The following is a 24,451-nucleotide window of genomic DNA, read 5'->3' as shown; positions in this document are numbered from 1 at the left end:
GTGTTCATTTAAAGTATAAATCAATGCTGTACATTTTGTTTGATTTTTCTTAATTTTTGCCATTTGGGTCAGGCTAAACCAATTCCAGAAATCAAATTGCCTTGTTGACAATAGGAGTGAGCAGTCAAGTTTTATCTTGAGAAGCCTTCACTCCTCATTATAGCATGCTTATTTTTAATCTTCGTATCCAGAGAGGCCATATCTCTCTAGTGATTGATCGCCACATGGAATTAGATAAAACATCTAATCCGCTTTTCTTTCACTTTTCTTTTCCAGTAGAATGAATACTAGTATTTATATACTCTGAATTTTTTGCATGATGAATCTCATTATCTTCTACATATTTTGTAGCTTATGATAGGATTTGGTGTTTGGTATTTGCTGGTGCAAAGATATCTTCCTCTTCCCATTGTGTGCCAGAAATTTCTGATGGTGGTAATTATTTATCTTTTCTGTTCTCTTTGTTAAAAAAGTGTTCGTTGCTCTGCACCTAAATTTCTCTGTGCTAGAGGATGTGAAACATCAGTATCCAGTTTAGAGTGAAATTGGAAGCTTATGCATTTTATAACCAAGACACTCACCAAATTTCATATGAAAGAACCTGAGTTGCCTTGAAATTGAGTTTTGAGGTCTATGTTGAGAAAAAATGGAAGTGCCATGGGTGTCTCCTAGTCCAGAGGGGTGGAACAAATAAGCATATCTTGAAGACTGTGCATTAAATCTTGACAAATGTGCTCTCTTTGTTGGTCTGTGGATCTCATGTCTTATACAAGTTGGAGAGTCTTCTTTTCTTGTGTCTCCTTAAGTGATTTCCTTATTACCATTTGCCCCTCTGTGTTTGCCAGATCTACAAGATCTTGTGGAGAACTGGATGGCTGACATCATCTGTTGGCAGTAGCCTTTGTCTTTGAGGTCTTAGTAATCCATAATCCATGGAATTCCTTTGACAGGAGGAAAACTCTCTTTTGCTACCTGTCAGCTTCCAGGCATTGCTAAGTATTGGCTCTACTAATAAGATAACCATTGTTGCTGAATTTGACTAAGTAGATAGTGTCTTCAGTGGTTCTTGCATCATAGAGGTACTGTTTGACATTGGCAGTGCAGACTTATCTGTATATTTATGCCCAGTCACCAAGAAAGAAACCTAAGGAGTAAGAGGGACAGGTGTTAGAAAATGGTTTACGGTAGGATTTTATCAGAAACCTCCAATCAGGTGGAGGGATGTCATAGGAGGAAAGATTAGGGTCTTACAATGGTTGTGTCAAATGGTTTGATCGAGATCAGACAGCTCATTGGGAGCTTGAGGACAGTGGGTTAGCTGAAAGTAGACAGCTCTACAGAATTCTTAGACAAATAAATGTAGTGCTATTTGCAAGGCACTCTTATGTCTGATTTCTTACATAAAATCCAGGTACAGGGTTCCTTGGCAGTTTAAAAAAAAAAAAAAGAACATAGATGGGGTTGTATGGGGTTTACTGTACTGGCCTATCTTTTCTTTCTGTTTAACATCCCTCCAGTAGGCAAGTATAGAATAATGTAATTTTTCTAGCCTCTGTTTACCACTGCCATGGTGTCCACATCACTGGTAATGTGCTTTGGCTGTTGGGGAATAATTTTAGTCGTTTTTCTTATGCCACACCAGAAAATTGTTATAGTTCTACTTTTGCTTTGTATAGGATTTGTCATATAGTAAGCCAATTCCAGAAACTATATACAGTAAACCCCCCATATTCATGGTCACATGACTTGCAGCCTCACCTATTCGCAGATTTCTCTATGGAACATAGATACGCATCATTCGTTGAAAATTCGCCCATTCACGGTATTTTTCATTGAAAAATATTCGCTAATAACTGTATTTTCATAAAATTTTTGTGACTAAATGCAATTTTTATGATAAAATTAAAATACTCAGGTACCCAGGTAGTGCTCGAGTTACGATAATTCGCCTTACGATAATTCGATTTTGCCATGGGGTAAGCAATTAATACCGATACGACAATATTTAGAAAGTATTTTTAAATTTTGCGAGGGCGCAGGCAGCAGCATACAATCAGGCAGCGAGAGAGGCCAAATTACAATAGACGAACTTCTTTTCCTCCATTTCTTTATCCCATCTTGTAGTTAAAGTAAAAGAGAATGATAAAAGTGTTGTTAGTAATGTTATACTCGTGTAAATGTGTACAGCCGTAAACAACTGAATGAGAAACTGTTTTACTTATCACCGAATCGGATAACAACAGCCATTTTGCTTATATTTCAACCATCGTACGGCAAGGAAATATACTGTGAAATTTAAGCTGCAAGTTGTAGCTGAAGTTGAGAAAACAATGTTCAAGCTGCTGATGACTGTAAATTGTCGTGCATCAGCAACATGGATGAAACTCGACAGTAATTAAAATTAGAGAGAAAGTATTTTAATCAAAACTACTGGGCATGAAAGAACACATTGCTGCTATTTTTATGCCGATAGACGATAAATACGTAAAACTCGTAAGGTATTATAATGAAATCAAGTGAAAATAGCGAATGAAATACAGTATTGATTTTTTTTACACAAAACAAACACCCCCCAATGGCCAACGTTTACTGTTAGCGAAAAAAATAGCTAAATTAATTTCGCAACGAGACGTATTTAAGTTATATTTTGACTTAAAAACACTTCATATAACAAAAAATAACCTGCCCCATATAGATAAAGTATCTAGAGTTTCATTTATGCTAACTAGTTAAAAACACTTCATATAATAAAAAATAACCTTGCCCCATATAAATAAAGTATCTAGAGTTTCATTTACGCTAACTAGTTAAAAGCACTTCATATAACAAAAAATAACCTTGCCCCATATAAATAAAGTATCTAGAGTTTCATTTATGCTAACTAGAAGCAAGAAAAGCACTCTGAACTGAGTCAAATAAGGCAAAATAACTTACCGTGTAATTGATTTCCAAACCAAAACATTGATCACTATAATTGCAATTTATAATACAAAAGTAATATAAGAATATATACAATGTTATTGGATAGAGTGATTTAAGGCATAACATTTTAAAAGATCCATGGAAAAGATGCATATTGGTTATGTTGATGTTTGTATATAGAGTACAGTATGATGTAGGCTAGGCTACCGTATATATGCGATATACCATAGCGTACGCTAAGTTAATTCTTGTTTGTTTATTCAATTTCTCTTTGTATTGAATTATAAGTCATTGCATGAACCTCCAGAATTAGCTGATATTATTAATAATTACTATACTGTGTATGTCTAGAGTATATTTTATAGTGTAGGGTAGGCTACTATATATGTATACTGTACATGGTACTGAATACCCTAGTGTAGGCTAGGCTATATTCGAGATTGTTTTTTCTGACAAACGATGGTTTTTTTTTAACTTAACCCCATTGTAAGTAGGATACTACCTGTATACAGTAACCTGGATTAGGTAGTAACTAAAGTAAGGTAAGTAAAAACCCGTTTTAGACATACTCTATCATTGGCCTAATCAGTAGCCTAGCTTAGACCAGGGACCCTAGGATTAGATAATAACAATATCTGGGCAAAATAAATCAGTAGCCTAGCTATAAGTCTACATATTAGTAAAATTTTTTCCTTTTATATAAGCCTGTAAACTTAAGCATGATCTAAATAATCTAAGACTAGGTAGTACTTTATATTAGGTTAAGTGATAACCTTTTATGACACATCCCATTATTGGACTGAATTGTTAGCCTAGACCAAGTAACCTAGGACTAGATGAAATAGTCTGTGTTGGATGAGATGATATCCTAGCTTTAAGGCTACATGGTAAATGTGTTTTATGTAACCCATACCCTCAAGTGTGAATTAAAATAATCTGAATTAGGCAGTAGCCTAGATTAGAATAAGTGATAGCCTATAAGGTTACGAATTAGTGAGTTACTGTTTTATATAGTAGACCAAATAGCCTAGGATTGGATATAAACAACAACCTGTGTTAGACAAAAAATGGTAACCTAACTATAAGGTTACATATTAGTTAGTTTGTGTTTTATATAGCCTATACATTTAAGAGTGGAAGATAATCTGGATTAGGCAATATCCTATGCTAGGCTAGGAAAGAACATTTTAGGAAATATCCTATTATTTGTCTAAGTGGTAGTTTAGACCAAATAGCCTAGGTTTATATCTGAACAGTATCCTAGGCTCAATAAAATAACCTAGTTTTTATGAATTGGTAGCCTATCTGTAAGGCTACATATTAGTAGGGGTCTTCTGTAGCCTATATCCTTATAGATGAAATAAACCTAGACCAGGCAGCAGCCTAACCAGATTAAGTAGGAACCCTTCTTTTAAGGTATATCCTACTATTAGCCTAAAACAGTAGATCAGTTTAAGTAAAGCAGCAGCCGAATATCAGATAAAAGGGTAGTTTCAGCCAGATAAAACATCAAACTAGATTATAAGAAGGTTCTTTCCTATATAGTTGATATCCTTCAGTGTTCTTTAATAAGCCTAGAATAGGTTAAGCAAGAACCCTCTAAGATACCCTCAAAACCTAATGTAGATTATGTTAGAAGGATTAACCTAAGCCATGTAAAACAGTGGCTTGGGTTAGTTAAACAAATTAGTTTGTAACAGTTAGTCTGAATGGCATGACATTCAAATAGTCCCTCGTTGGACAGGTCGGTATAGTTCTCGGCTAGCACACTGCTGGGACCGCGTTCGAATCTCCGGCTGGCCAATGAAGAATTAGAGGAATTTATTTCTGGTGATAGAAATTCATTTTTCGATATAATGTGGTTCAGGTTCCACAATAAGCTCTAGGTCCTGTTGCTAGATAACCAATTGGTTCTTAGCCACGTAAAATAAGTCTAATCCTTCGGGCCAGCCCTAGGAGAGCTGTTAATCAGCTTAGTGGTCTGGTTAAATTAGGGTATACTTAACTTTTCAGGACATTCAAAATTAAATTTCACATAGCCCTTGTAAATGGACTAACAGTGCAAAAGTAATACAGCCATATACAGGTGTCAAAGCTAACCTAAATCTTAGAGGGTTTAACTTAACATAGATATTTTATAAAATATATTATAGCTACACACTTGTAATCATATTAGCCTGTAATTTTGAAAATAACATATATATATAAGGGACTACAGAAAATTAGTACTAACTAGTTTTCTAATAACTTGTTTTGTATCATTACAGGGCCACCATTATGGAGGACCCTCAGCTCAAGTGTTCCACAGCAAATTGCTCAGTTAACTTTTTGCCAGTGGGTACAGCCCATACCACCTGCCATGAGCATAGTCCTTGTAAAAAACAAGGAAAATTTGGTTGGTTGCCAGATATGTGCCAAATTTGTAATATGCTCTTGGCAGCAAGTTTTAAGGATGAAACAGCCTGTTTTAAGCTGTCTCGATGTGTCTTAGGGTTCAGTAGGGGTGAGCAAGGGGGGAGATTATATCTTTCTGACAGAACTCCAGCAGCAGACATTTAACCCTTTCTGAGAACAAGATCTGTGTATGGGCCAAAACCCATTAACATCATTTCCCCAGTACCTCCCAGGTTAACCCTGCAGAGGAGGTTGAGGAATGTTTACACGGGGGTGATATTCTTACTAATGAATATGATTGGACATTGCCACTGAAATAACCCTGCTGAACCCAGAAGGATCAGGGGGACAAATTTCAGCTAACCATGGGAGAAACCTTCCAGAAGGTCCCTCATGCAGCTATCAGATGCTGAACAGGATCTTTCCCCCAAAAGGGATACAGTACTAGGATTGTCCTAACCCCAACTGAAATGACTACATTTTCAGAGTGGTGTAGTAAACTCACCCAGGACTTCTGCCCCCTGGTTAACAGGTAGTTACAGTTCAGTTGTTGAAGCTCGGTCAGATTGTGCAAGCTCCCCCAAAAGGGATACACAGTTTGCGGCATTTGATCAGTTCTGTAAGGAAATTGTGAGTAACATCAAAGATGTCCTTTCCACAGAATGGCAATACATAATGGACATATTACATGATTCTGGACAGGAAATTAAGTAATTTACACCCCAAAATGTACTGCATCCTGTAACTGAAAAGTGAGGGTGGATACAAATTCTGCCCAAGCAAGGTCTAATGTTAGAATTCCGACTGGAAACAACAAAATGGACAGTTTGGACTATAAAATTCAGATCAAAACATAATGGGGCCTCCAGTTCTCACCCCTGATGATACTGATAATCCTTGGTGAGATGCCTCAATGTGCATTTTCTCTCCCGACGGTAAGTATCTAATTAATGAGAGAAAAACCATGATCAAAGTTGTACATGCAGAGTTTAGAGACAGGGCAGCATTCTCTAATACAGAATGATGCATGGTACCACCTTCACCAGACATAGAGAAACCACTAAAAGAAATGGTTCTCTTACCCGTGCCTATAGCATTTACCAGGTCAGCAGAAAATGGTTCTGTACTTCCATTTTGAATAATTCTCAAGTTGGTCACCAAGTAGCCCCAGCCTTCTGTCCCTTCACTTTCAAAATAATTAATCATGTGAAGGCAGATTTTCAGAATTCTGTAGTATCTAGAAAACGAGGGTCAATGTCAGAATTAAAGCCATTTGCCATGTTCATCCCAATTTCGAAAAAATCCACCTAGGAATGGGCAATGCTTCAACTCCCTTTTGAAAGGAAAAAGCTCCCTTTAGATATAGCTGCTCAGCAGTTTGGGACCCCTATGAGAAGACTCTCAGAGGGGACAGCCTCGGCAGAATTTCATGCTTGGGTCCACCTACTTAATATTATAACCTCTACCACCTTGCTGCAAGTTGCCACCAAAAGGCTTCCAGAAGATTTCAGAACAATTTTTGCTGTTGTGGCCAAAATTCTTATGAGTACCCTATGGAAAGCACTCTGTGACTTTCTAGAATGGTGCATAAAAGAGTGAATGGAAACATTGGAGGGCTGCACCAAGTCACTCCCCAATGTGACTTCATTATCATATTCTAACCCCTTCTGTAAGGACCTGTTTGAAGAGTCTGTTTTGGCTCAAATCAGCGAGCAAGCCTGTAACAGAATTGTACAGTGTACATTCTTCTGGGAAAAGGGGAATTCAGGAAACAAAAAACCCAAAACTTCCCTTTACCCAACCCAAAAAAGGCTTACTATGATAAAAAATCATATAAGCCTTCAGTCAGCCCTAAAAGTTTTCCTCAAAAACAGGTTGGGGTCAGAAGGGACAACTCCCTACAAAGAGACAACAACAGCAAGGGCATCCTTTTCACAGGGTCCAAAAACTTTCTAGTTGGGAAAAAGGAAAAGCAACACCTGGAATGTCTATCAAGGGCAAAGGCAGAGGAAGAGGTGGATACCAATAGGAATTGTATGGTTGGGGGTCGGCTTCGACAACACCACAGCCAATGGAAGCCTTTTCCTTGGGGACACAGCATTATTTCAATGGACTGGGGTGGAAATGGTCTCATACCCCCCTCCTTTAATGTTGTTCTTCCAAAAACCAGACCCCTCTCTGGAAGATTACGTGCAGAAGGCCCTGTTAAAGGGAGCCATAGAGAAACGTGTATATTTGCTACCAAGCACATCTCTTCAGTGTCCCCAAAAAGGATTCCTCTGAATGAAGAGTGATTCTCAACCTATCAACATTGAACAAGCACATTGTTTGCCAGAAGTTTTGGACGAGTACTGTTGCCCAAGTACATTCAGTCATTCCAAAAGCCATTTGGACAGCTTCTATAGATCTGAAAGATGAATATTGGCACGTCCCTATCGCCATTCCCATCCGCCCCTTCCTAGGGGTCCAGGTTGGGAAAGATACGTACAGGTTCAAAGTCATGCCCTTTGGGCTAAACATTGTCCAAAGAATTTTTACAAAATTAGCAAAGTAGTTGTTTGAGAACTCAGACAAGGAGGAGTACAACCAATAGCCTACCTAGATGATTGGTTAATCTGGGGGCCTACAAGAAAAGAGTGCTTGAAAAACCTAAGAGCAATGATCAACAGACTCTAGTCAAAAGGTTTTATAATAAATTAGAAAAAATCCTACCTCACACCCAGCAGACGCTTTCAGTGGGTGGGACTGTGTTGGGATACTCTTCAGGGCCTGTTGTCTCTCCCCTTCAGTACTCAAAACTTTCCTTGCACAGCCCAGAGTTTCCAGATGGCAATTAGAATGTATGATGGGCATCAGTAAGAGATCCAATACTCAGATTGCAACTAAAAAATGTGAACAAATTCCGGCTATTGTATGCAAGAATAAAGATGTGGGACCGACCTCATCAAAAGAATCAAAAAGTTGGGATGATACTTTGGCCTTGGACCCAGAAGGAATCTTTGGCGAAACAGGTCACCTTGACTCCTCCATGTGTATGAGTGACAATACATACAGATGCCTCGTTGACAGGTTGGGGAGGCCACTGGGAGGATCCGTCAAGTGGCAGGAAGGTGGTCATCTAATATGAGGAATTGTCATATCAATTTCCTGGAGTTGATGGCTGTCTTTTTGTCTCTCTCAAAACTCAAACCTCCAAAAGAGACTTAAATTTTGTTGGTTCTAGACATGCAATGTCCCTGTATCAAGAGGTCGGGATCCTGTTCACCACCTCTCAATATGATAATGCTAGCCATCCTTTGGATGGCGCAAGCAGGGGAGTGGCACTTGCCTGCAATTCACCTCACAGGGTCTCTCAGTATAATAGCAGACTTTCTATCACGGATAACGACAGCCTTAACAGAATGGATGCTGGACAACCACTCTTTTCAAACAATAGCCAACATGCTTCCAGAACCAAAAATGGACCTGTTCACCACATACGAGAATCACAAACTCCCAATGTATGTGTCTGAGAACTTGGACAGTCAAGCAACAGCAAGAGATGTCTTCTTACAAGACAGGAACAAATGGAGGATGATATACCCTTTTCCTCCATTGTCCCAGATTTTGAAGGTTTTGAACAAGCTTCTAACCTTCAAAGGAACAGCTTACTTAATAGCCCCGATTTGGCTAGATAGGCATTGGTTCCTATTATTCCAACAACGGGCAAAAAGATCATTCCACTACTGTCTGCTGTTCTATCCTAGACAGTAGGAGTTGAAGTTGTCTACGCATCCTCCTTTCTGAGCCGAGACCTTCACGTGTGAATTTTTTAAATACTGTCTGCCGTGAAAATTACTCACCCAGCATTGTTAGGTGCCTAGTGCTTCACCCACCATTGTTAGGTACCTAGTGCAAAAACTATGGACATCATCTATCTGACAATACCTGTCCATGTGGAAGATATGGTTAGATTAAATCCATATTGAGAGCCCAGTCAAGATTTCTATGGAAACACTTTTACATTTTCTTGAATACAGTACCTTTTTGAAGACAAATGTCTTGCAGTTATAACAGTCGTGGCATACAGGGCAGCATTAGTGGAACCCTTACTTTATGGATTCGGTATTGACTCCAGTATATAAATTGTCACTTCCTTTCTGCGGTCTTTTGCACTACGAAGACCCGCTCCCGAAAGGCTTCCAATTACTTGGTCCCTGAACAAAGTGCTTAGACTTCTATCAACCCCTCAATTCAGCAGACCCAATACAACCACAACTCACATGCCGCAAAAGGTGATGGAACTCATATTAATGAACTGGACTCATCTTAGATGGGGACGATACATCACGCAAGCAGCTGACCAGTAATTATTATTGTCCCTTGGCCCATCATTCTTGGCCAAGAATGAGAATCCTTTAAGAAGGAAATCTATTCTGATAAGAAAACTCAATTTATCAGACAAAACATTATGCCCAATTCAAGCACTTAAAGTTTACCTGGATGTCATGGCAAACATCCGAGAAGGTCTGATTTTCCTACACCCTAGCACAAATAAACCACTCTCTATACAAGGGCTAAGAATAATCTTAGTTTCCCTCATTAAAAAGGCAAATCAAAAACTCCTTTCCTAGGTCACGTGATATTAGGAAAGTAAGTACGTCGTCGGCCTTCTTCAAAAATGTCTCTTTCGAAGAAGTCTCCGAATGCACAGGGTGGTCATCAGAGACAGTATTCTTAAAACATTATCACCATGAGCTAGAACAAATTCGATTACACTGTATCAGTAGGTGGTATGGTCAGTCCTAACACCATAGGCACTACACCAGAAAACCAGGGGTCTCCTTGATGGGTGGGTGTGCTAACTATCGCTGGGGAAGGTGTGACAAGACTGCAGCCAAACCCAGAATGCTTAGGTAAGTCACTGTAGAACTTCACCCTAAAACATAAGTTCATGTTCTTTGTTACCAAAACCTGAGGGGTATTTGGAATAAAGAATGGGGCTTGAAACTTGTGGCTTGACCTCAGATCGAAAATGTTTTTTATTTGGGTTGTTGGAATTAAAATTTGAGAGCTTAAGCCTTTTTGTCACCTGTCAATTTCTTTGTAAAGCTCCTTGAGGATGAAACAAGCGACTACATTATCAAAAAACAGGTTTTGTTGTAGGAAAAACCTATTTTTGGTAGTCACTGTTGAGTCCCCAAAACCCTCCCACTTCTCTGACGAAAAGGCATGGGATATGGGCAAGGGATCATCCTGCATTGACCAACAGAAAGTAATGCTTGTTGGTGTCCTTGTGGGTCTGTTTGTCGACAATATGGTGGACTGTGCTTCCCCTCTTCATTTCATGCCGTGTGAGAGAACTGGAGAAGAGGCCAACGTTTGATGTCTACAAAGGAGAGGTCATGATGACCCAAATATCAAGGCGTTCTGGAAGCCAAGAGGCTTTGTTGTGACCCCTGCCGCTTGGTGATCAAGCACAGAGGTTTTGTTGAAACTCCATTTCACATTGTTACTTGAAGGGGCAACCTTCGGTGACTCCAAGGGCAGAGTTTCTCCAATCCATGTGACAAAAGGCTTCATCAACCCTCTTTGATTCATGATTGAACACTGACAGTCTTTGTCGAGACTCCTTTTCATCTCATGACTTGAGAGAGGGGCAACATTCTGTGACTCTGAGGGCTGAGTCCTGACATTCTGAATGACGAGGCTTCACTGCGACCCTCTCTTCCTCTGTGCTTGAGAGGGGAAGGGGAATAATAGACAGTTTGAGGGCAGAGTTGCACCACTGAATACCAAGAGGCTTCATCAGGCACCTCTTTGTGTCACTCCTTGAGCTAGGGCTGACATTTGCTCTCTCCAAGAGCAGAGTTGCACATAGAGGTATGTTGTTGCGACCCTCTCCACTTCATGGCAGTTTGGCAACCATGTCATTCCTGCCCCAAGAGAACCCAGCAGCAGAGTTCCATGAAGAGTTTGTATAGAGCTCAGTGCTCTTTCTTCTTTCATTGCCATTTTATGATTGAAGACTATATACATCTCAACACCTCTTTCTTTCCCTGGGTGACAGGCAAAGAGGAGGGGAAGTTTAACCATCCTTTTGGAGCTTGGACAATCTTCCTGCAGAGCATCTTTCCTCCTTGAGGAAGGGCGGGAAAGCACAGTTACTGATGGAGAACAATTTTTCCCAGGCAGGATCAGCACTAGGTATGATCCACCAAGACTCTCTTCTCAGTAAGTTTTGGGCTTTGTTGGAGTAGCTTGGGCATAAGCCTAATCCTGAAGCCATTTCCCTCTCACCATGACTCTTCAGATCATCCATCACCTCAAGCCTATGCTACCGGTTTAAAGGTAAAGCTGGGTACACACATGCCTGTAAAACCACGTAACGCAACAGATTCTTGTTGCAAATTCGCCAGTGTGGATGGGACCTCAGGCCTGAGCAACGAGCAGGAGGTGCGCATTGAGCACGTTTAACTCCGTTCCACCAGTTGTCGGTTTTTGCCCATCACATCAAAGGAATGTTACATAACAGACTACGAAATGTGTGGATGGGACCTGTTTTGCACGTGTATCAACTGGCTACACAGAGTCTGCTGAACTCGCTGACACCTCTGAAATTCAGAAGTAATAATCACGCATTAGTCTGATCCCTTCTGTGAAACTACGTGAAGCCCACCAATGGCTGAGTGGAGTGACGAAGAAGTCCTTCAGTTTATAAATTATTAAGAAGAGATGACTGTACTGTGGTATGCAAAACATCCATGCCATTTTAATAAAATACATCGCAATGATGCATGGATACTGATAGCCCAGAAAATAGGGAAATCAGTGGAGGAATGCAAGAGAAAGATGACCTCCTTGCTATCTTCTATGAGAAGGGAAAAGGCCAAGTTGAAGAAGAGTAATGGAACAGGGAAAGGCAGCTACTTGTATGTTGTTGGCTGTCATCGGTAAAACACAGACTGACTGACTGCTCACGGTGGAACGCAGTAAAATTACATGCTTGATGCGTTGCAGTTACCTCCTCAATATTTTGACACCATGCAACGTGTATTTATGCAAAACTGTTGTGATACAGTTGCCCTGCTCGCAAGTGTGTACCCGGCTTTAGAAAAACAACTGTATCATCACAATTTATTTAGGTCTTATTATGTATCCTTCATATTAATAAGGTACCTGAGAAAATACAGTACTGTATGTACAGTGTATTGTGTTTTAGGATGAAAAAATGTACAGTACTGTATTAACTTTATATTATGTTGTACTTAAATAGGTGTGAAGTCCAACTTATGAACAATTCACGATACAAATGGCTGATCAGAACGTAACTTGTTCTCATGTAGGGTAGTGTCTGTATACTAAATGTCTGATCTAATCCATTATCTATCTCACCTAATTTTTCAACTTGTACTGCTATGGTTGCACTATCTTTCCTCTTACTACATTTTCCCCTCTTCTTACATTTATTCACTGGATAACTTTTCACATTTTCTGGAGGTTCATGCCACTTTTGCAAATGACTATGATGTGCCCTAATCTCACAGATACTTCCATCCTCACATTCAGATTCCAACAAATAACTTGACCCATTTGACCACACTAGTAGGGATGTTGTTGGACAGCAGCAGTGAAAGCTTTCCCAGTTTGGGCAAGAAAAGACAGCCTGTGCATAGTGGCAAAGGGACCCATGGCCTAGTGGAGAGGACTGGCACACAGTCAGCATGACTTTGTCCAGCATCAATGAGAAATCAGAGATGTATACGACTTCCCCATTCAGACAGGGGAGGGAGGTTCTTATCAGGTCATCCACATCTTAGAGCCTGTAGACATCGATGGTGACCTCCAGGTAGTTGTAAGGAGAATGGTTGGCCAAACTGACAGTTCTGCTAATCAGTGTGCAAAGAGAGCCCCCATGGCCTTTTGATGCTATTCTGAGAGACAGGACAAGGTACCACAGGGCAGTGAGCTCCTTCATTCAGGGTGGGAGGCTCTAGCTGCTCTTTCAAATAGGTGGCTATTTCAAGGGGAGCTATGAAGATAATCTCAGACACAATCTGATCAACCTCTGCAGGGGTTTACCAGTGGAGGTGGGCCATCTCCTTTGTTTGGTGGTGTCGAAGGGGTTCGTCTCCACTCTAAAACCTCTCTGCATGGGTGGCAGACTTCCTAGTGTACCTCTGGTGGGGTAAGGCCCTCTAAAGAGAGGCAGTTTAAGGATACAGGCAGCCCTCTTGAAAGTGTTTGCATCCTGGGAGTCACTGGCATTCATAAGGAGCTTCAAACAGTCAGCCCCCCAGAGAGAAGGGCATCATAACTAGTGCCCTTATAATCTTAAGTGTGTCCCTCCCTCCCCCCCCATACGAGCCCCAGGAGGGTGTAGAAGGCAGATACTTGGCATGGAAGATCATGTTCCTCCTGGCCCAAGCCTCAGCCAGGAGGGTTTTGGAACCCCACGGCCAATCCTACAGAGTATCCCAAACAGATAGTTGAATCCCCATGTGTTTCAGGCTGCTGCCAGAGTTCCTGGCCAAGGCACAGAATCCTGCTATCCAGGAACTGAGGTTCAGGTAGTTTCTCTGTCCCATCCCTGCTGTTCGTCAGTGGAGTGGAAGGGGAGAGTGTTGTGACACAGGAATTGTTGGGCACTGCCTGAAGCCGACAGAGGCCCACCAACTTTCATGCAGGAGGTTTTTCCAAGTACAGGCAATAAGTAGGAGGAAATGTGGAAAAACCCGACCTCTTTTTGGTGGGGGGAGGTCATCGCAAGAGCATGTGACTCCGTACAGAAGGGGATGTCCTCCAAGGTAAGGTGAAGGCCCATGAGATTAAGGGTTAGGCCCGACTTTAACCATAAAACCAGTCAGCCCTTTGGCAGGTGAAGGTAGGAGCTTGGGAGAGGCAGTCCACTTGCATGTCCCTCTGCATCAGAAACTTGGCCCTCAGGTCCTTGGAAACATTGACCCTGGGCCCAGCAAATGGAGTAGAAGGGGTGGGGAGCCTGAAGTAGGGGGGCTCTGCCCCACAGTGAGTGGCCCCACGCTCCCAAAGATAGATAGGGTGGAGAGAAGTGGTAGATGGCCCAATGAACCTCATTGGATTGGATCCCCATGAAATAGAGGGTAGGGCTACAGGGTCAGTGCCCATCGTACAGTTGTTCCTTGACCTACAGAGCTTGACAAGGAAGGAGCAGAGCACATTCCTGGGGACAGGAGTTACAGTGCTGCTCTCTGGAGGGAGAGCTGTCAGGGTAGGCCTTTGGCCCAGGAGGGTAGTATTCTACCACACCTCTTTGTTCTGGATATACCTATTGGGCAATGCGTTTGCATGCAGGCTGGACCCTGCAGTGGTCAAGGTAGTCTTGAGAGAGGTCAGGGCAGATGCCCCAGGAATGCCTGTTGCAAGCTGTTTATTTCTTAGTCAGTACACATCCAACACTTGCTATGCATTGGATAATTCCATTTATGAAAAGCTACAGTTTGTATATCTAGGAAAAATTCAAATTACTTTAAAGTAGTATATTTTACCACTGTTTTAATTTGGAGATACATTTGTTATAATAGAAAAGATTTTTGAGGTATTCAGTAGTATTTTTAGATATGGATTCTAAATTCAAGACAGAGTTGAGTTATGTCATTTGAGTTATGTCTGAAGTTACTTATGTAATATTAAGAGAAGATTATGTATTTTGGCACTCTTCTTTTATCTTTTGTGCTCTGAGAAGGCTACAAGTGTATCCTGTATTTCCTTTCTGTATTTAGCTGTAAATGCTGTGCAAACTTTTTAGTCTCGATATGAAATAAAAATATTAGGTATTAAAAGATCTGCAGATGTCATAGGTTTTCTCTAGTTGAAATAAGTCTCCTACAAGTTTTAATTTTTCTTTTCCTGTTTAGGGAAGTAGTAGAGTCACAGTTTATGTCATCCTTGAAAGAAGCCGATGGATTGAAGCACCGTGGACAAGTCATAACGAACATGCAAAGTAAAGATCATAAACAGTTGTGGATGGGTCTTTGCAATGGTATGTACAGAATTATGACATGGAATTGATTAATGCTATATTAGCGTCAGAGGTTATGGCTTCATAGTTTGTTATTATTTGGGATGAGTATATATTACATACTGTTAAAGTTAGCTTACATTTTTGCATCTTTTGGTGTGATCAGCATTACATAATAAGCAAAAGAATAATGCTTGGTTGACCTGGATGGACTGTCTTTGCAATCTGTTGCCTGGTAGATGGTGTTGGAATGTTTAAATTCTTGTCAGAATTCTTGCTGTACCCTTGTGCATACGGTATGAAGCAAAAGTAATTATTTTTACTTTCTGGCTGTTTTTCTCCTATTCAGTATTATGCTTGTTTTCTGTTTGTATGTTATGTCATCTGCAACATGCAGAAGATGGAAGCATAAGGCCACCCTCTGGACTGCCCTGTATCAGTAGGTCTTCTCTGCCTGGGAACCAAGGTGTGTCTTGGGGGAAGGTCTGCCCTTCGCCACCTCCCTCTCAACTTTCTTCTGGTTTGAATTTGATGTGCCCTCCAAAGGATTTATTAGGTAGAGTTAGTGCTTGCATCAGCCAGCTCACAGGTTATCTTCTTCTGGAGTGTGAGAGTGATGTGTGTGACCTAGTGGAGTTACTATCTGCGTATTACAGCCATAGTGTGCCAGTTACTTCAGTAGTTTCTAAGCTGCCCATCAGTGCTTAATAGTTCAAATATTTACTTGCCCTGTATTGTCATTCCTTCCATTTCTGATGTTAATCCTTCCCCTATTATTCAGTTTCCCCCTCTGTTGTCTGGTATTCCTCACCTTTTGACAATTGTACCTATTTGTACCAGAAACTTGTCTTCTTCCACCACTTCCATTTTATAGTGTTGTTCAGACAGCTCCAGCAGTGAGAACCCTCTACCTTTTCCCATCCAGCAATCTCCCTCCCAGCTGTCTGGTACTTATCACCGGCATCCTGTGACATAATTGCTAGCAGTCCTGAGTATATCTGTATTTCTGGCGTTTATCACGTGGTCATCTCTGTGGATTTGCCATATTCTGCAGTCTCAGTTCTTCCTTTTGGACTAAGCAGTTTTCAACCCAGATTCAATTTTCCTTCAGTTTTTAAGTGATTCATAATTTGCATTGTTCTACTTTCCCCTATTCTTTTACTAACGATGAATGCAGTGATCGGCTCCCCTTTATATCCTTCTGCCTTGGCTCCTGTTAAAACGAATCAGAAGTTACAGCTATCTGGTTCTGTAAAGGCATGTTTTGAGGTGATCTCAGAAATGTCTCTCTTAAAACTGGTTCTTGAATGCCACTGCTGCTGTTTCCAGTTTTATTAAGCTGCTTGGAGCTGTGGTTTGTGACAGATATGATATCAGTTTTTCTACCCTCCTCCATTAAAGATGCAAGTTTTTTCAAGTTTCTAAAAGTGAGGTGGAAGTACTAAGAAGCTGGTACATTGTTCTTAGCACGACAGGTCGATTACTGTGCAAAAAAAGTTAATAATAATAATAATAATAATTAATAATAATAATAAATGTTAGTCCCAAAGGGACAGCAGTTCTTGTTAAGGCATTAGATTATTAGCTTTACCTTGATAGACCCGTTTCTGAAACTTAGGGAAGAATGTCTTTTTTTTTTTTTTTTAACAACTCGGTTTCAAAGTACAGTACTGTAACAGGAACAGTTGTGTTACTATTTTATCTTAGCCTAGCTCAATGGTCAGTGCTGTTCTTGGCATGTCTCATCATTTTCTCCTTAACCCCAAAGCGTTTAAGGCTAAGCAAGATGTCTCAGATCTGGAGAATAGAGATTTCTTAACACAATCGTTGAAGCCATTCCTCTACCATCTGCACTGTAGCCTCTCCACATGAAAGTTCCATTCAGAATGTTCCCAAACCGCTCTCAAATTCTTCCCCGTCAGTAAGCAGAGTAATCTCTCTCTCTCTCTCTCTCTCTCTCTCTCTCTCTCTCTCTCTCTCTCTCTCTCTCTCTCTCTCTCTCTCTCTCTCTCTCTTTAAAAGTTCTTGTATTCAGTTGAGTGAATGTAAACTTTTCAAAGGTAATGACAATTGCAGAGTACACTCCGTAGAGAACTCAGCATGTGTCATTTTGTTTCTATAAGTTGCTCAAATTCAAAGTATGAACTTGATATAAGTACATGATAAAGAATGTAATTGATACAGATATGTTAATTAGTAAATACAGTGCAATACATATTTACCAAAGGTTTCAAACTGTGATTTACAATAGCCTAAGCTCTAGTGGTCTATGATATTGCGAAGGGCTCGCTCATCCTCAGGAAATACAAAGACAACGAGCGAGCCCTTCGTAATCTCATAGAAGGAAACGTCTCCCCTACGGACCCTGCAAGAAAGGTTAAATTAGTCATTTATTATAAAAGCAAGAAGACCAGCAGCCTGATCATGAAAAACAACCTGGCCCCTGCAGTGCAGGACCCTCTGAAGGAAACCAACGTGGTCTATCAATACAAATGCCCTGTCCGGGAATGCCCTGGCACCTACACGGATGACCACGATGAGATTTCCAAGAGGATCTCCTTCCATGCCCAGGAGGGTGCCATCCATAATCATGCTAACGATATTCACAATATCAGAATAACCTGAAAGGTCATACAGGCAGTCCCCGGGTTACAACGGGTCTGGCTTACTACGTTCCAAGGTTGCAACACTTTTCAAATATATTCATCAGAAATTATTTCCTAGTTTGCGACGCATGTTCCAGGGTTACAACGCTGATCCCATGGAAGATATATGGCTCCAAAATGGCAGAATAATGAAAATTTGGAGTTTTTTTTTTTATGAAAAGCTCAATAAAAATGCAGTTTACATCGTTTTCAGTGCACCCAAAGCATTAGAAGCAAGGTTTTCTTTGGATTTTTGACGATTTTTGACAATTTTTGGCTTATGACGAGGTGTAGGAACGGAACCCTGTAGTAAACCGGGGACTGTCTGTAATTCCTGATATCGGAATTATTGATAAGGCGGCAGACCACCGCTGTCCCCACCTCCTGGAGGCCCTACACATCAAAAAGGAGAGACCTAGCCCCAACACCACGGAGGAGACTTCCCTCCTCCTGATGGTGGCACATAGGGCACCGCCAGCCGGCACCCCTGAGCTGAATGAACGAACCAATCAGGTGGTGACCCCATCTACCGACAGTGACCTTCCCAGTACTACCCTCCCAGTCTCCAACGTCCGCATGCGGAGACCAGTGCAAGCATCGACCTCTGGGAGACAGTTTAGATTAGGAACTTAATCCCTTGAATTGGCTAATGAAAATTCAGCCCTCACAACACAGGACACCCAGGACACTATGAAAACCATCTAACGACCCCATTCCAACCAGAATCAGCCCACCCTTCCTTGAGAATGAACCGATGATGCGGTTGGAAATGTTGGAATTCCACTATGCCCTAAGAAACACAATGAAGGAGATTCCCAGATTTAATTTGCGAGTCCCAGAAACACTACAGCGACCACACGCCAATTTTAACTTCATATATGATATGATAATATTAAAAGTAACCTACAAAAAACCATTTCCTTACCCAGACTATGAACATCGGCGAGTTATTAGCAAATATCAGCCCTGATGAGAAGAAAATAATAAGAATTGAAAAGACCATATATAAAATTAATTCCACTGATGCTACCATTCTCTTTATTAATAATACAGTAAACCCCCCGTATTCATGGGGGATACGTAACCCCTTCGCGAATAGCTAAAATCCGCGAATACTTAAAAACCCTAAAAAACACTTAGAACTTCCTCTTTTGATAGTTCAAGCACAAAAGAAATCTAAAAAATGCTTATACCTGAGTATTTTAATAGTTTTATCACAAAAAGTGCATTTAGTCATGAAAATTATGTGAAAATACAGTAATTAGTGAATATTTCTTAGTGAAAAATACCGCAAATGGGCGAATTTTCCACAAATAATGTGTATATACATTCCAGAGAAATCCGCGAGTAGGTGAGTCTGCGAATAGCGAGACCGTGAATAAGGGGGTTTACTGTAATAATAATAATAATAATAATAATAATAATAATAATAATAATAATAATAATAAATCACAGACTATGGCTAAGACTGAAAAACGGGAGGTTCTTCATATTATTAGATGCTGTATGAGATGTTTATACATTATGGGACAATTGCCGAAATAAGAACGAATCTTGATATCTAACAAAAAGGGGAATGCTTCGATATTATTTAGCATTCATGAAGAAGCTTTCAAGGCAAGTTGCAACATTAGTATTATCAAAATTCAAAATGTAAACATTAATGGTATTCCCTGTGAAATTGTTCCTAATGGCTTGGATGTTTACTGACCTACGGACTGGACCAAGAAAACAAATAATTAGGAAACAAATGTAGTCTCAGTAAGAAAACCTGAACCTCCAATGTGGCTTATTGCAACAGCCAGAGAGGATAATGGTAATTACTTTAAATTGAGCAGACTCCTTCAGAAAAGGTTGGAACAATAGTATCTGGTAATATCTCCCGTTTTGGATGAAATGGTGCCCTCATTCGTGCAAAGTCTTCTACACAGTTGTATGATGTGCAGCTTGAAAACAAACAGTGAAATAGTGATTGGTGTCAACCCCATTTAAATTTTAGTTATAGAAGGGGAGTAATCTTCAACAGAGATTTGTATGAATTTACAGAAGAGGAGATATCAAGTATGTGTCCAGCAGAAGTGTGGAAGTTACATAAGGTTCCTAGGACGTCTATGATTATCCTTACTTTTGAAGGGCTTGATATACCCTTCCATTTGAATATTGAAAGTGAAAGAATAGTAAGTTAAGTTTTTTTATTGTAGGGGATGCACTAAATAGCTAAAACCCCACAAATTTAGAACCCTCCAAAATCACTTGAAAACTGCTTAATAGTTCAAACACAAAAGAAAATAAAAATGCTTATACAAATGATGCATGAATAACGATGGGGTTAGGTTTAAAAAAACCCATCAAAAATGAAAAAAACTCAAAATATTGAATAGAGACTTTCCAACTAGGGTAAAAGTACCATGTAATTGATTGGTATTACTACGCTATAAAGTTTTTTACTCTATACATTCATTTTAACCATTTATTAATATCAGTTAAAGTTGACTGGAGGTTTGATTTTTTCAACTTGGGACCACCTTGATTTGATGTAAATATTGAAAAACTGTGAAGGTTCAAGTCCAATGATATATTTTGTGGCATTGTATATTTGTTTGGATTAAATTATGTGGAATTTTCCACTGTTACTAAAATTTCTTGGACCTGATAAATAGGAAATGGCGGTATCATAGCTGGGAATGGGTTTATAATCCGACAGGATTTTCAAATAGTGAGAACTGTGGTGAAACCATCAATTGCCTTAATGTTCAAAAAGAGTCATCAGAAATAACATAGAGGCAGAACTTTCTTTAGTTGCAAAATGAAGGTAAATGATTGGGTTGTTTCTCGAGATAGGACTCTCAGCATTCTATCTGGTTTGCCCATGATATGATTATGGGACGATTGTATTCTTTACTCTCAGTCCTAGCACGGGTTTGGCTTAAAATTTTGTCAAATCATGTTGATTTCAAAGAATGAAAAACCATGAAAGGCTGATGATATCTTTTAAGGTTTTCAGGTTTATTTTTTTTTGATGTTAAATCTTTATGCTCAGTAGTGTTAAAGATTTAATTACCCTGGGCCTCTGATGGCATTGTTCGCACAGATAATGCTACAAGCTTTTCCAGCACAGAGCAGATCTTTAGCATGGAAATGGACAATTCTCTGGATAATCCAAATAATCCAAATCAGATTTTTAAAACCTTAATTAACCAAAATCTAAATAATGAGTAAAGACTTTCCGACCCAAAATGAAGGTAAATGATTGATTGTTACTCGAAGTTGGTAATAATTCTAACGATGGAAGCTGACCAAAATATTTTAGCATTAAAACTAGAAAATTGTTTATTAAATAGACATTGTCGACAGATATGTCATTTAGACAAAAAATTAAAAAACTGTGAAGAGCTAAACAAAAGTCATCTTTTGTTGTATGTCTTTGAGAAATATAGACATTTTGACATAAAAGTGAAAAACACTTTACTATGAACAGCATTCAGGGTACCATTGTACTTCCTGAAAAAATTATGCAAACCTGTCGATAAGAAAATGCTAGGATTTTCAAAAAAGATACCCAAAGGTGCAAGATTGTGAGGTAAAATTTTTTTAAAAACAGCATTAGACAAACATTAAAAATCAAAAATAAAATTTGAGGGTCAAGACTTTCTCAAAAATAAAAATTTTTGCAAAATAGAGAGTTGAAATGATTGTTGTTACTGCAGTGTCAAAATTGCAGTTAAGTATGGGCACACAGAAAATTTTTAGAAATTTCGGCCGAATCAAAGTTGACCTTATTTAAAATCTACTGAACATACCATCAGTGGATTTCAGTGAAATATTAAAAACTGTGAAGAGCCATCAAAGATCCAAAGAATATTTTTGTTGTATTATATATACATGGAATTGAAAATACTACAAGAACGAATTTGATGTATAACAAAAGAACTAACTTGGAATTAAAAATGAGAGGAATTCTGATCCGTCTAAGAAACATGACAGGATTTTTCAATAACAAGAGCAAAAATGAAGCAAAAATGAAAACAGATAGAAGTTTTCAAAAGCGCACCAAAAAGTCTAAATATTGTGCTCAAGAAAAATTAGTTTTTAGAAATAAAAATAAAATGGTAGAGAATGATTGAACAGGTACAAATGAAATGGATAATATTTTATCCAATTCATTTGAAATTTTAATGCAAATAGAAACACAGTAGGATGCTGCCAAATGTTAACAGAGGAGGGTGTCAGTTATCGGACTTCGATGTAAAGATAAAACACTTGGAGAGAACACCACCCAAAACGAATGAAATATTTTTATTAGTAAACATCAGCTAAACCAAAGATAAAGGAGATGAAAAACAAAACAAAAACAGCTAAGAATATACCTTTATCACCTAAAATAATAGTAAAACATTGTGGCAAGCTGAACCCACAAACAAAACAACAGGATTTTCAGCGATCTTCGGTTGCTGGAGATGGATAAAATTTTTTTCAAAACAGTTCACACAAAACCACAAAAATTGTGCTAAACCGACTTTCCACCAACAAAATGAACGTAAAAAAAGATTGATTGAACCATTAATGTTAATACAAAAACTCTTAGACGAACTCCCCCGATCATTTTCAAGGTTTGACCAACTTAAAAGACTTTGGATGCCCGGTCCTTCTCCAGCAGACCAGACAGACAGTGCCTTAAACGCTCACTCCAACAACCAGTACCACTCACAACCTGACAATTTACATCTCTGCAAACGTTCTGTTGCAGCATCTCTCTCTCTCTCTCACTCTCTCTTCAACAAAACACGCTAAATACAAAAAAATTTACTCATCCCTCTATGCTGCTCTGATGCCTTTAGCAGATTCCCAACCAACACCTTTCACACTGCATTCAAATTGCCTCAGAAACAAAACAACAGCTGGATGCTCACTCCCAGCATCCGCTGAGATCGCTCGATTTGAAATCTTCCGCAAACATTCTCTCAGAATCATTTTCTTCTAGCAACATTTTAAAAACATCTTTTCCATTCTCTCTTTGATTCACGCGCCCACTTCACATTCGACAGACAATTTTCTCAATTTCATCCAAAACTCATCTAACCCTCTAACTCGTTAAATTGACCTCCCCAGAAAAGGTTCAACTAACCCATCCCATCTGGTAATATCTCCAATTTTGGAACGAAATTCATGTCAATCACTTCGTCAAAGTCTTCTACACGTTGTATGATGTTACACTTGAAAACAAACAGTGAAATCACTGATTGGTGTCACGCCAGTTAAATTTTAGTTATAGAAACCCGAGTAATCTTCAACAGAGATTTGTATGAATTCATACCATCCCATTCATCCGTATGTGTCCATCACTCATTTTCACTTTGGCACTTACACCCTTCACACAACTTCTACCATTATCCTTACTTTTGAAGGGCTTTATACCCTTCCATTTGAATATTGAAAACAAACTGAAAGATCCTCATGCAACAACCCCTCACGTATTGCATCATGCACGCACCGCTTGCATCCTGGAACCCACCCATTTGAACCCCTCCAAAATCAGTTTCCCGCAACTGCTGTCACAGTTCAAACACAAAAGAAAACTAAAATGCTTATACATGGTATTTCCATTCCATCATACTACACACTTCACTCTTAGTTCTGAAAAAAATGCCCATTCTTGTTGGAAAATATTATTCTTGAATACAGCCATTAGCAATATGACCCAGCTGTCCAGTACCATGTAGCATTTAACCCCCTATCTTTCCTACACTCCGCTATAAATGTCCCGATTGCCCACACCAAACATAGTAATAAAGCCCATATCACTAATTCTTTGTATGTCCTTCTGTCCCACATCTAAAACACCACCTTGACTTCCACTGAGGGGCTCCCCTTTGTAACCCCAGGAATCTGTCCAACCCGTTGTTCAAGTCCAAACCCACCATTCATGTGGCACTGGCACCTATATATTTGTTTGGATTAAATTATGTGGATCTTTTACACTGTCTGCCAAAATCTCTTGGGCCTGAACACTGCATCCCTAAAGCTATCATAAACTGGCACTGGGTTTATATCCCAGCCCTTAATACTTAGAACTTCTGGTTTATAACCATCAATTGCTGATAATGTTCAGACCTGAGAATTTGATAACTCAAGTCAAACTATTCGTCCATTTTTCTTAGACCTTCCGATTCAAGGGGGTCTGTTTCTAACTCCATCTGGCACTGTCCCTAACAACTTCCGTATCTAACTTGCCCATTCATCTATCCCATCATCCCCAAACTTGTATTCCTTGAAAACGTACTCTCAGTCCTAGTGACAAGGTTTCCAGCTTTCATTCTTGCCTCATCAAATCATTCTTCCATTGGTAAGAACACTCCATGAAAGGCTGATGAACTATCTTTTAGCTTTCACCTTGTTTACTTTTTTCTCTCTCACTTCAATCTTTATGCTCAGTAAAACCCAGTCAAAGATTTAATTACCCCTGTGCCCTCTGATGGCATTTTCCCATACTTATCACTGATAAAACCTTTCT

General features: G+C 39.5%; 1 protein-coding gene across 3 annotated transcripts in view; it reads left to right on the top strand.

Moving 5' to 3' along the window:
- Atg5 (autophagy protein 5) overlaps positions 1–24,451 on the top strand; it is a 125,759-nt gene that overhangs the window by 61,739 nt on the left and 39,569 nt on the right. For all 3 annotated transcript variants that reach the window (XM_067119909.1, XM_067119912.1, XM_067119910.1), the window contains one exon: positions 15,192–15,316. In XM_067119909.1, coding sequence (XP_066976010.1) covers positions 15,192–15,316 — 125 coding nt within the window. The remainder of the gene's footprint in view (positions 1–15,191; positions 15,317–24,451) is intronic.

This window comes from Macrobrachium rosenbergii, chromosome 17, assembly GCF_040412425.1.
Source record: "Macrobrachium rosenbergii isolate ZJJX-2024 chromosome 17, ASM4041242v1, whole genome shotgun sequence".
Classification (NCBI taxonomy): Eukaryota; Metazoa; Arthropoda; class Malacostraca; order Decapoda; family Palaemonidae; genus Macrobrachium; species Macrobrachium rosenbergii.
This window is presented reverse-complemented; position numbering and strand designations above follow the sequence as displayed.